At 45.9% G+C, this 14029-nt stretch overlaps 1 protein-coding gene across 1 annotated transcript in view; it reads left to right on the forward strand.

Annotated features, from left to right (window-relative positions):
• Positions 1–14029, forward strand: part of BRCC3 (BRCA1/BRCA2-containing complex subunit 3) — a 75895-nt gene that overhangs the window by 51885 nt on the left and 9981 nt on the right. Inside the window, exons 5-6 of the mRNA XM_077465200.1 lie at positions 11242–11297; positions 12386–12517. Of these exons, the coding sequence (XP_077321326.1) occupies positions 11242–11297; positions 12386–12517 (188 nt within the window). The remainder of the gene's footprint in view (positions 1–11241; positions 11298–12385; positions 12518–14029) is intronic.

Here is a 14029-nt window from a genome sequence, read left to right on the forward strand (position 1 = left end):
TTCCTACCCCAAGCAAAGACCAGTGCTATAAGAGAACTGATTCAAGTAGTCGGGGCAAAGAAGGGTCGTTCTATTTGTCTTTGAGGTTGTTGGGGAAGATAGTGGCTTCATTCGAAGCAGTTCCCTACGCTCAGTCTCATTCAAGGCTACTGCAAAATAGTATCCTATCGGCCTGGAACAAGAAGGTTCGGGCCTTAGATTTTCCGATGCATCTGTCCCCTACAACACGTCGGAGCCTCAGCTAGTGGTTGATACCCGAAAAACTGCGGAAAGGAAACTACTTTTTTACCAGTTACCTGGACAGTGGTAACAGATGCCAGTCTTTCAGGTTGGGGGGCAGTCCTGGAACAGTCGACTGTCCAAGGGAGATGGTCCAGGACCGAGAGGGCCTTACCCATCAACATTCTGGAGATCCGTGTGGCGTATCTAGCCCTAAAAGCCTGGACACTCAGGTTGCAGGGTTGTCCTGTCAGGATCCAGTCCGACAATGCCACAGCAGTGACTTATATTCATCACCAAGGGGGCACCAAGAGTTGTGCAGTTCAGGAAGAAGTAAACCAGATCTTAATCTGGGCAGAAAGACATGTGCCATGTATATCGGCAGTCTTCATTTCGGGGGTAGAGAAATGGCAGGCGGACTACTTGAGCCGCCAGCAGTTAGTGCCAGGGGAATGGTCTCTCAACCCCAACGTCATTCTGGCCATATGCCAGAGATGGGGGGTGGGGGAAAGCCAGCTTCCAGAATGATTTATCATAGAGTCTGGAAAGCATATGTCTCCTGGTGTGAATCCAGGGGTTGGCATCCCAGAAAATATGTCATAGGCAGAATCCTTGAATTTCTGCAAAATGGGTTAGAGATGAAACTGGCCTTGAGTACCATCAAGGGCCAAGTCTTGGCCTTATCAGTTCTGTTTCAACGTCCACTTGCTTCACTTTCTTTGGTCTGAAGCTTGATACAAGGGGTAACGTGCCTTAATCCTCCAGTTAGGGTGCCTCTGAACCTCTGGGATTTGAATTTGAATTTGGTTCTGTCAGCTTTACAGAAGCAGCCTTTTGAACCGATACATCAGATTCCCTTAGTTCTGTTGACAAGGAAATTCATTTTTCTGGTGGCCATTTCTTCTGGCAGAAGAGTATCAGAATTAGCGGCCCTCTCTTGTAAAGAACCGTATCTGATAATGCACAAGGATAGAGTGTTACGCCCTCATCCTAGTTTTCTACTGAAGGTGGTCTCAGGTTTTCATCTAAACCAAGATATTGTTCTGCCTTCCTTTTTTCCAAATCCCTGTTCTACGGAAGAGAAGTCACTACGTTCTTTGGATGTAGTGAGAGCAGTCAAAGCCTATCTGGAAGCAACGGCTCAGGTTCGCAAAACTGATGTTTTGTTCGTATTGCCAGAGGACAGGCAGCATCAAAATCTACCATTGCTAAATGGATTTGACAAGTAATTGTTCAAGCTTATGGTTTGAAGCAAAAGATTCCGCCTTTTCAAATCAAGGTGCACTCCACTAGGGCTATTAGTGCTTCGTGGGCAGTGCATCACCAGGCCTCCATGGCTCAAATCTGCAAGGCTGCAACCTGGTCATCCATACATTCACCAAATGTGAGAAGGCATGAGGACATCGCCTTTGGGCATAGTGTGCTGCAGGCGGCGGTACAGGGTCCTCAAGTCTGAGTACACCCTATGTTGTGTGGTTCCCCTCCCCTCAGATAGCATTGCTCTGGGACATCCCACCAGTAATTACTGAGTCTCTTTTAAAAAAGAAAAAAGGGGGAAGTGCTGTAGGCGACGGGGGCAGGGCTTAGTGCAGCGTTGGCATCCTCCAACGTCCAGCACGGGAAGGTATGTTTTAAAAGGCACTATTTGTGCTGTTACATGCTGCAGGAGGGACACAAGAGAAAAGGTGGCATATAAGAGCTTTGGCGACACAGGCATTCCTTTTGACACATTTAATACTGCATCAGGCTGAGCATTAATAGCCGTGTCGGGGCTGGACTATTGCTCAAGAAGTAGATGCATTCCTTCTGGTAGTACCTCTGCTTTCTGCATTGGCTATGGTCAGAAGGGGGGGTGAAAAACACCTCAAAAAAGGGCCTCTAAAAACTTCTACAGTCAAACGGAAGCCTAGAACCATCACAAAAAAGATGGCATCCTCCCCTGAGAGTAATATGGCTGGTCAGAGTGAGCCATCAGGAGGGGCAAATGTTGCAGCTGCTCTTAACACTGCAGCCCCTATGTACAGTGCCTTTGCGAAAGTATTCGGCCCCCTTGAACTTTTCAACCTTTTGCCACATTTCAGGCTTCAAACATAAAGATATAAAATTTTTATTTTTTGTGAAGAATCAACAACAAGTGGGACACAATTGTGAAGTGGAACGAAATCTATTGGATAACTTTAAACTTTTTTAGCAAATAAAAAACTGAAAAGTGGTGCGTGCAAAATTATTCGGCCCCTTTACTTTCAGTGCAGCAAACTCTCACTCCAGAAGTTCAGCGAGGATCTCTGAATGATCCAATGTTGTCCTAAATGACTGATGGTGATAAATAGAATCCACCTGTGTGTAATCAAGTCTCTGTATAAATGCCCCTGCTCTGTGATAGTCTCAGGGTTCTGTTGAAAGCGCAGAGAGCATCATGAAGACCAAGGAACACACCAGGCAGGTCCGTAATACTGTTGTGGAGAAGTTTAAAGCCGGATTTGGATACAAAAAGATTTCCCAAGCTTTAAACATCCTAAGGAGCACTGTGCAAGCGATCATTTTGAAATGGAAGCAGTATCAGACCACTACAAATCTACCAAGACCTGGCCGTCCCTCTAAACTTTCAGCTCCGACAAGGAGAAGACTGATCAGAGATGCAGCCAAGAGGCCCATGATCACTCTGGATGAACTGCAGAGAACTACAGCCAAATACAGGACCATTCTGGATGAAAACCTGTTGGAGTCTGCAAAAGACCTGAAACTGGGACGGAGATTTATCTTCCAACAGGACAATGATCCCAAACATACAGCAAAATCTACAAAGGAATGGTTCACAAATAAACGTATCCAGGTGTTAGAATGGCCAAGTCAAAGTCCAGACCTGAATCCAATCGAGAATCTGTGGAAAGAGCTGAAAACTGCTGTTCACAAACGCTCTCCATCCAACCTCACTGAGCTCGAGCTGTTTTGCAAGGAAGAATGGGCAAGAATTTCAGTCTCTCGATGTGCAAAACTGATAGACATACCCCAAGCGACTTGCAGCTGTAATCGCAGCAAAAGGTGGCTCTACAAAGTATTAACGCAAGGGTGCCAAATAATTTTGCACGCCCCACTTTTCATTTTTTTTATTAGTTTAAAAAAAGTTTCAAAAATCCACCATTTCGTTCCACTTCACAATTGTGTCCCACTTGTTGGTGATTCTTCACAAAAAATAAAAATTTTATATCTTTATGTTTGAAGCCTGAAATGTGGCAAAAGTTTGAAAAGTTCAAGGGGGGTCGAATACTTTTGCAAGGCACTGTATATTACGAAGGATGTTTTTTTTTTTTTTTTTTTTCCCCCTCTTTCTTCAACCATCTTAAGCTTGGAGCAAAAAATGTATGCTTTAATTGCATCCCAAAGTGGGACTAAGGGCAGCAGGTCCCTGTCCATCGCTCAGGGCCCTCTTGCTGAGGAACAAGGAGCAAGAGATGATGAATTCCTTATAAAGGACCAGGAAGATGCTCTTCTGAAGAACCTGATACGGAAGGGTCAGGTTCGCAGGAAATATTGTTGGTAGTCTCTCACTGAATTGGTCTGCTCCACATTTTTACTGCTAATAACGCAGTTGGTCGATGAGCCCACTAGCCCACTTCTGATTTTGGATTCACTAAAGCCTCGCCAATCTGTTCATTCTTTTCCTATCCATTCACGGCTAAGGAAGCGAATGTATTCTGAGTGGGAGCACCCAGATTAACAGTTGTTTTCTTCCGAAAAAGTTTTCAATACTTTATCCTATAGAGGAAGATTTTATAATAAATCGTGAATTCCAACAATTGATGCTGCTATATCATCTGTAAATAAAAATCTGACTTGTCCAGTAGACAATGCTCATATGCTAAAGGATCCAATGGATAAAATGTTAGAGTTCCTTTTTAAAAACGATATTGTGCTGGCAGATTTAGTCTTTCAACCTGCACTGGCAGCAATTGGAGTATCTCAGTCCTTAACCAGTTCCTGACCAGCGCACGCCGATGTACGTCGGCAGAATGGCACGGGCAGGCATATTGGCGTACAGGTACGTCCAATTTTTAATGCCGCCCTGCCATCGCAAGCGCGCTAGCTGCTTAGCGCTCGCGTGCTGGTCGGGACCCCCGTGAGTCCGGCCACGGGTCCTGCAGACTCAATCGCCGCGGGCATACCTGCGATCGTCTCACGGGGCGGCTGAATGGAGAGATGCCGTTGTAAACAGCATCTCCAAAGGAGACACTTTAACCACTTCCCGACCAGCGCACGACGATGTACGTCGACAGAATGGCACGGGCAGGCATATGGGCGTACATGTACGTCCAATCTTCAATGCCGCCCTGCCATCGGGAGCGCACCGCTGGCGGGGCGCTCCCGCGAGGGTCGGGACCCCTGTGAGACCGGTCGCGGGACCCGATCGCCGCGGGCATACCCGCGATCGTCTCACGGGACGGCTGAATGGAGGAAATGCCGTGTAAAAAGCATTTCTCCATTCTGCCTAGCAACAAGTAACGCTGATCTCTGCTCCATGTGATTGGAGCAGAGATCAGTGTTCACTAAATGAAAGCCCAGCCCCCAGCAGTTAGTAACACACCCCCTAGGAACACTTAACCCCTACACTGCCACCCACTGATTAACCCCTTCACTTTCAGTGTCATTTACACAGGAATCACTGCATTTGTATAGCAGTGATTGCTGTATAAATGACAGTGGTCCCAAAAATGTGTCAAAAATGTCCGATGTGTCCGCCATAATGTCGCAGTCACAATAATAATCGCTGATCGCCGCCATTACTATTAAAAAAAAAAAAAAATTATTAATAAAAATGCCATAAAACTATCCCCTATTTTGTAAACACTATAACTTTTGCGCAAACCAATCAATCGCTTATTGCGATTTTATTTTTTTTTTTTTTTTTTTTTATCTGGAATATATGTAGAAGAATACGTATTGGCCTAAAGGGGAAAAAAAGTTTTTTATATATATATTTGGGGGATATTATTATAACAAAAAGTAAAAAATAATGCGTTTTTTTTTTTTTTTTTTCAAAATTGTCGCTCTATTCTTGTTTATAGCGCAAAAAATTAAAACCGCAGAGGTGATCAAATACCACTAAAAGAAAGCTCTATTTGTGGGAAAAAAAGGATGTCAATTTTGTTTGGGAGCCACGTCGTATGACCGTGCAATTGTCAGTTAAAGCGACGCAGTGCCCAATCGCAAAAAGTGGTCTGGTCTTTGGCCAGCAAAATGGTCGGGGGCTGAAGTGGTTAAAGGACCAGTTTATAGAGCTACTCATTTATTCCCGATCAGCAGGCCCAGGAGTTGGCCAGGATATCAAAAGCATTTGTTTCACAGTAGATGCTATGAAAGATTCTATTCTCCAGGTTTCACTGCTCATGCTAGGAGTGGTACATGTGCGTAGAATCCTATGGTTGAAAAATTGGTCAGCCGTAGCGCCATGCAAAAAGCCTTTGCCCAGTTTCGCTTTTCATGGTGAATGGTTGTTTGGAGACAATCTGGATAAGTATATCCAAAGAATTTCTAACGAGAAAAGTTCCCTTGTACCGGTTAAAAAGTTTTAAGCCTTTTTGATTTAAAAGTGCTTCTTCTCCACGGGCATCAGCCTCCAGGCAGTCTCAATTGCCTCCACCATCAGGTTCAAGAGGTAAACCTCGGTCAGTCCCAGGGCCAAAAAAAGGACATGGGGGGGGGGGGGGGGGAGAAGAAACCCACAAAACAGAATACTAAAGCCTCCTTATGAAGGTGCACCCCCACTCGCTCAAGTGGGGGGAAGGCTTTTACAGTTTTCAAAAGATCTGTCAGGAACAAGGTCAAGACAGATGGATGGCTTCCTCAATTTTTCCAGAATACAAACTACAGTTCCCACCTCCTCGTTTTTCTCAGATAAAACGTTCCCAGTGAAATCCAGTGAAAAAAGTCTTTCTAGCCTTGGATCATCACTTGTCTCAAAGAGTAACATCTGTGGTCCCACTGGAAGAGCAAGGTTTGGTGTTTTATTCAAACCTGTTCACGGTTCCAAAACAAAACGGGATGTCAGACCCATTTTAGGTCTCAAAGATCTAAATCGCTTTTTGAATATCCGTTCTTTTTCGCATTTCGAGTTAATCCGATCAGGGGGAGAACTTCTGGCGTCAATTGACATAAAACCTGCTTCTCTCCATGTGCCGATTTTTTATTTATTTTCCCCCCCGCTCACCAGAAATTTTTATGCTTCGAGGTAGAAGATGTTCATTTCCAGTTTGTAGCTCTGCCTTTCATTCTAGCTACTGCACATTGAGTATTTTACAAAGGTCCTGGCTCCTCCTTTAGCCAGGCTAAGGGCTAAAGGAGGAGCCAGGCTTAAGGGCTCAAGGTATAACAATACTAGCCTACTTAGATGATCTACTCTTGATAGATCAATCGGTAGCCCGCTTAAACCAAACTTTGGTCACAGCAGTCAGCTACCTGGAATACCTAGGTTGGATTCTCAACCTAGAGAAAGCCTCCTAAAATCCATCAAGGAGATTGCTTTACTTGGGGCTGATCATCGATACAGCTCAGAAGAAGGTGTTTCCTTAGGAAAGGATCAATTCCATAAAAGAACTGATTCAATTGGTCAAAACCAAGAAGAATCCTTCTGTTTGACTTTGCGTGAAATTGTTGGGAAAGATGATGAAGGCTTCTTTCAAGGCTGTTCCTTATGCGCAGTTTCGTTCAAGACTGCTGCAAAACAGTATCCTGTCAACTTGGAATAAGAAGGTCCGAGCTCTGAACTTCCCAGTGCGTTTATTCGCCATTGTGTGTCAGAGCCTCAATTGGTGGTTTATATCCAAGAATCTTCAAAAAGGAGAATCCTTTCCACCGTTTACCTGGAAGGTGGTAACAGATGCCAGCCTTCTGGTTTGGGGAGCAGTCCTGGAGGAAGTGTTTGTCCAAGGCAAATGGTCCAAATCAGAGATGACCTTGCCCATCAATATTCTAGAGATTCGGGCAGTGCGCCTGGCCCTGGAGACCTGGACGTCCAGACTATGGAATTGCCCTGTCAGAAACCAGTCCGACAATGCCACAGCGGTTGCCTATATCAATCACCAAGGGGGCACGAGGAGTTGTGCGGCCCAGAAAGGGGTGAATCATATTCTTTCTTGGGCAGAAAACAACATTCCTTGCCTATCAGCAATCTTCATTCCGGGCATAGAGAATTGGCAGGTGGACTACTTAAGTCGCCAACAATTGTTCCTGGAGAATTGTCCCTTCATCCCAACATATTTCTTTCAATATGTCAGAAATGGGGAGTCCCGGACGTGGATCTGTTTGCATCCAGGTTCAGCAACAAGATTGAGAACTTTGTGTCAACGACAAGGGATCAGATGGCATACGGAACAGATGCCTTGGTCCTTCCGTGGGATCAGTTTTCACTGATCTGTGCGTTCCCTCCTGTTCTGCTTCTGCGTCTTCTTCGCAGGATCAAGCAAGGAGGGAAGGAGGTGATTTTGGTGGCACAGGAGATCTTGGTTTGCCGAGATCATAAAGATGGCGGTGGGGGACCCTTGGACCCTACCACTGTGGCCTGGCCTTCTCTCGCAAGGTCCAGTAATCCATCCTACCTTACAAATGCTAAATTTAACGGTTTGGTGATTGAGACCCACATTCTAAAAAACTGTGGGCTGCCAGCTTCAGTGGTTTCTACTTTGGTTAATGCTAGGAAGGCGGCCTCCAGAGTCCTATACTAATAGTCTGGAAGGCATATGTCTCCTGATGTGAATCCAGAGGTTGGCACTCCTGAAAGTATGTCATAGGTAGGATCCTTGCATTCCTACAGATGGGATTAGAAATTAAGCTGGCCTTGAGTACTATCAAGGGCCAGGTGTCAGCCTTTATAGGTATTGTTTCAATGACCACTTGCTTCAGTTCGTAACTTTGTTCAGGGGGGGAACGTGGATTAATCCCCCAGTTAAACCACCCTTGGGACTTAAATTTAGTCCTGTCTGCTTTACAAAAACAGCCCTTTGAGCCAGTTTGTGATATTCCCTTGGTCCTCTTGACGAGGAAAATAATTTTTTCTTTGTTGCTATATCTTCTGCAAGAAGAGTTTCAGAGTTGGGCTGCTCTTTCTTGTAAAGAGCCATATTTGATTGTTCATAAGGATAAGGTTGTATTGCGGCCTCCTAATTTCCTACCGAAGGTAGTGTCAGGTTTTCATTTAAACCAGGATATTGTTCTGCCTGCATTTTTTCCAGAACCTCATTCTTTGGAAGAAAAGTAACTACAATCTCTTGATGTGGTGAGAACGGTCAAGGTCTATTTGAAAATGACCGCTCAGATTCGTAAAACAGATGTTTTGTTTGTATTGCCAGGCGGTCCTAAAAGAGGACAGGCGGCAACGAAATCTGCTATTTCTAAATTGATTTGTCAAGTGATCAGGGCTGTTTAGTGCTTCTTGGGCAGTGCATCGTCAAGCCTCCATGGCTCAGATCTGCAAGGCCGCAACTTGGTCTTCAGTCCATACATTTACCAGATTTTTATCAAGTAGATGTAAAAGGTCGTGATGATATCGCCTTTGGGCATAGTGTACTGCAGGCTGCATTATAAGTCCTCTAGTCTCTTGGTGCCCTACTTTTGTTGTCTTCCTCCCTTCAGTTAGCAGTGCTATGGGAAATCCCACATAGTAACTACTATGGCTCTGTGTTCCATGATGTACGATAAGAAAATAGTTATAACCGCTTACCTGTAAAATCCTTTTCTTTGAAGTACATCACGGGACACAGAGGTTCTTAGTGTATTGCTTTGCTACAAAACTGAGATACTCCCAGTAGTGGGAGGGGTTATATAGGGAGGGCACTTTTTGTCTTGGGCCCCTTTCACACTGTGCTGCCTAGGGCATCAGCCGTAATGCAGCGCTATTTTCAGTGCCGCTTTACCGTAGTTTTATCAGCGCTATTCAGTCGCTAGCGGGGCAGTTTTAGCCCTCCGCTAGCGGCCGAAAAGGGGTTAAATCCGCCCGCAAAACGCAGCCAGTATCGCAGCACTGCCCCATTGATTTCAAAGGGGAGCAGCGGTGGAGGAGCTGTAAATTCACCGCTCCAAAGAAGCTGCTGGCAGGACTTTTTCCGACAAGCTGCCAGCTCACCGCTCCAGTGTGAAAGCTCTCTATGGTTACGTGGTTGTGCAGATTCTAATGCACTCCATTTCTAACAGTTTAAGTGCCGGTTCACATATATGCGATGCGGGAACCAGCGTGATTCCAGTGCGGGTTCCCCCAGATCGCATGTCACCTGCCGGTGGTTCACACTGACGTCTGCAAAACCGCTGCGGGCGTCAATGCAAAGTTAATGACGCCCCCAGTGCGAACTGCCAGATGGTGCAGGAATCGGCTTGCATAGGTGTGTGAGGGCCCATATATGATCCGATTCCAGTGCAGACCAAAAGAAAAAGGGTCCTGCACCATTTTGATGCGAATAAAGCCATCATAGATCGCATGTGATCTGCATAGCAGTGCGGTGCACATCGCATGCAATTTCTAAAATCGCACCAGTGTGAACCCAGCTTACGTTTTTGGTAATTAAGTGATCCTTTTGTTTCTGTTAATGCAATAGGATGCGATCCGATCAGTCTCTTCCCAACCCCCCCCCCCCCCCCTCGTTGGGACTAGATACACTCCTCATGCCTCTCGTTTACTCTGAGTATATAAGGAAAATATCATCTGCAAAATGGCTAAAAAAAAACAAAAAACAAAACAAAAAAAACCTTCCACTCCTATTTTACAACTATGTATTACTTGCATTTAAAGTGGTTGTAAACTGTTACACCACTTTTACCTACAGGTAAGCCTATATACCTGTAGGTACTGTGGCAGCACGCAGGTAAAGTCACCTGGTTGTATCCAGGATGGGAAATGTGTGCCCTAGATTCAGGCTTTATGCAGACTTTTACAATTAGAGGGGAAGAGTTAATGAGCCCAGCTGAAGTAAGTGGGCTCATTAAGACCTCTACAAAAAACCCCAGCATGCTTAGGGAGATGCTCCATCCTGGAACCAGTTTTGTGTTGTATAGACTGGGGAGTGTGATATCTGTTCTGTGCAGTGAGTTAACGCCTGTGTGGCAAACCTCTACAACAGAGACAGGGACTGGTGCAGCACAAGGCTGCACTCAGTTGTTAGACAGGGAATCTAAGTGTGTAGTTAGAGGTCAAGCTGACCAGGATTTATTTTCATGTTTTATTTTTGTTTGGCTGTTATATGTATCACTGCATGTAGCATAAATAAACCGCATTTTTTTTTTTTTTTTTTGCACCTACAACGCTGTCTGCTGTGCCTGATTTTGTGTTGTGAACCCATCCAGGGGGTCACACACACCCGCTGCCGAGCTAACTCCTCACAGTACCATGAATTTCTCCTAAACTTGCACCATTTAGGAGGTATTCACTGTATCCACGTGTGCCGACGTCATCAGCGCGTGCGCGCTGAAGAAGCGGCACGATCGTGCCGTGACCGGCGGGTCCCTCGCATGCCATCATCGCGGCTCCGGCCAATCACAGTGCTGGAGCCCATGAACCCTGAAATAACTCTGGGAGACATGTCAGAGCAGTGTACAGGGACCGCTGCAACAGCTTCGTTCTAACATAAGTGATTCATAATGAGCTAGTAAGCGATGCAAACTAGCTCATTATGCCTTTTTTTTTTTTTTTTTTTTTTGTCTTTCATGTTTTTATTTTTTGAGTTTACAACTGCTTTAAAACCTTTTTTGACAGCGTATTCAACAAAATTAAAAAAAGCTAATTGCCTCCTCACCGCTTTCTGGGAATACGAGACACACGAAAGTGACGTCACTGGCTCCACCCGACGCGTTGCATAACTTGTTACGATACTTCTTCAGGGAAGCTATCCCCCCCCCGCCGCCCCTGTAGCTGGGAATAGGCTTTAACCTTTTTTAAGCTTACTGTGTATTTTGTATTGTTGTTGTTTTTCTTTACTTTTTATTCTCCCCTTCCTTATTTATTTTAAATGTATGTATTTATTTCTTTGCTTTGGTCCTTAGACGGGACGTATTTTATATACCTGTTTCCAGTCGGTCCAAGCACAGAAGAGCACTGAGTAAGTATTTTTGTGTGTGAGCATGTAGTCATCTAGGGAAAAAAAAAGTAATGAAATGAAAATGCTTTCAGAATTCATGAATAGTTTTTATTTATTATTTTTATTAATATTACTTGTATAGCGCCATTAATTTACACAGCACTATCTATATCTATCTGTGTGTGTGTGTGTGTTGCACCGATACCGTTTGTTTTTTATTGGCGAGTACTGATACTTTGCGGGTGCGATTTTGTGTAAATGCAAAAAGAAATTGTCGCAAAGTGCACTGCAAAGAATTGCATATCTGGCCACATGCAAAATAATCTACATAGGTATCCGGGTCCGCTGGTGATAGCCAATCGGGGCTGCTGGGGGTGCTCACAGAGCAGAAGTTCCGAGACCCCGTGGAGTCAGCTTGGAGGCGGACCACCGCTACATCCCCTCCAGCACCAACAGTAGTCTGTGCATGGAGGTGTTCTGCCGAGAAAGTTCCCCAGAGTGGATAAGGACCCCCCCCCCCGTACTGCGCAGGCGCAGTGCTTGCACAGTACGAACCACAACGGAGCCGCTGAAAATAGCCAAAGCTGAACACAGTGAGTCAGCTGTGCACGGCATCTGTAACAGAGCCCCTCGTGGGCTTGCCATGCTTCGTGCGTGGCCTTTTTTTTTTTTCCTCTGGGAGAGGCATTAATGACAGGGGACAGTGTAAAAAAAATAAAATAAAGCGGGAGCAGTGTGTACAGGGGAGAAGAGGATTAGTGTGTAGAGGGAGTGAATTTTAATTTGGAATAATTTTGTTGCCCCAATATGTTGTCCTCATTTAGCTACACCCAGAAACGGTCTCCCTAGTAGGCGCCCCATGCATTACTTTGTCCCCAGGGCTATTTTAATAGCATCATGGGCCCCTGGGCAGGCAGTTTTTGTTGAGAGCGGCCTTGTCGGAGTCATGGTTCCTTATTACAATCTGATCGATCGTATGATGATTCCAATACTGCACCTCATTTCTGCTTGTTCCAAACAATCGCCCCCACCCCCCCCACCCGTCTGGGCGGCCTAAAATCGTTCTTGTACTGTGGAACAATCCCTAACGTTTATGTAATGTCTATCAGGTACGAGAGAATAGAGATTCCGCTTCATGTGGTGCCACAAGAAACAATCCGGAAAGTATGTCTGGAGTCGGCTGTGGAACTTCCCAGAATCCTTTGCCAGGAAGAGCAAGATGCCTATCGTAAAATACACAGGTATGAAGAACAATCCATTCCGTTTAAATGTATAAATGTTGCCTATGTGTGTTCTTTGGAATCCTTGTACAGTGAACCCAACATGGAACAAGTCATGGTCCTTGGCTCTTACTCGTCAGATTTCATAACAGAAGTGATGTTCCAAGCGGACATCTTTTTTTAGACGATTAGGCGACCCGTCAGATTAGGCGATTAGACGACCTGCCAGATTTCATAACGGAAGTGATGTTCCCTCATGGCCATCTCGTCCACACAAAGTCTGAAGTCGCCAAGCGGACATCTTTTCTCTTATATTCACCGACCGACACAGCTCCTCTCTGTAACTAAATGGGTTGTAGAGCCTGCCATTAGGAGAACTAGGCAAAATTGTCACACAATACACAGAACTTTTAATCCCGCCCCAGGAGGGCAGACCCTGTGCTATCAACCCTCCTCACTGCTCCCAGCAGCTTCAGTTTTTATTTTGCCTAGTAAGGAGAATGACCTAGGAACCCTGCGGGCCCTCTCGGTCCATGTTTTTGCTGCAGGTTTGATGTTTTTTGCGCAAGATGAAAAATCCTGGGATCGTTTATCAACTGCCGGCTGGGTGACAGGCTGGTTAATGATATCCTTGTAGTCTCCCCAGTACGGCCATCGAGCGTGACCAGGCCTCAGCTAAGGCTCGGCAGGCCACGACATGCCTCAGCTCCAGAGGTGGTCAGTGAGCTTCATTGCTCCGGGGTATACATATGACCGGGCTACTGCTGTCTGGATCACAGTATACCAGGCCAACAGATACCCTGTAACTGCGCAGGAGTAGTTCTGTGATGGAATGTCTGCCAGCTCTTCAGGACTGGTAAGTATGGCTCTCCCTGCCTTGGTGGGGGGAGCAGCTGGGCATTCCCTGGGGGGTCGATTCGGGGGCCACCTCACCTCCCTATCTTCTCTCCCAAGTCCCTATCACCCCTCCTTTCCCCCTCTGAGAGGTGTGTGTGTGTGTGTGTGTGTGTGTGTGTGTGTGTGTGTGTGTGTGTGTGTGTGTGTGTGTGTGTGTGTGTGTGTGTGTGTGTGTGTGTGTGTGTGTGTGTGTGTGTGTGTGTGTGTGTGTGTGTGTGTGTGTGTGTGCGCGTTTGCTGGTTTCTCACCTGTGGGGGCTCTGTGCGGCTGGCGTTGGTCCTGGTCCCGGTCTGGGGGGGGTCTCAAAAGTGTTTGTGGAGGTTGTTCTGGCTGTAGGCAGGCAGCACATTTCTAGTTTTGTTCGGTCACCGCATGGTGCTGTCTGGCGGCCATCTTGGATGTGGGAAAGCCTGTATTCCCCTGGTGAGCTTCAGCAGCCATCTTCTTTAGGATCTCCTATTTAGTTCAATTGGCGGCCATTTTCTTGAAGCCTGAGCGCTCTTTTCGCCACAGTTCTCTTGTGGCAGCATTACATGTGCTCTCACTTGCTGTTTCCTGTGTCCACTGTGTGTACAGGACGCTGGATGGCTCCTTGCTGAACGCTGAAGCTAGCTCTGCAGAACGTTTCACTGCTGT

This window comes from Lithobates pipiens, unplaced genomic scaffold, assembly GCF_037356315.1.
Source record: "Lithobates pipiens isolate NorthernLeopardFrog02 unplaced genomic scaffold, aLitPip1_a1.2 Scaffold_1, whole genome shotgun sequence".
NCBI classification, from domain to species: domain Eukaryota; kingdom Metazoa; phylum Chordata; class Amphibia; order Anura; family Ranidae; genus Lithobates; species Lithobates pipiens.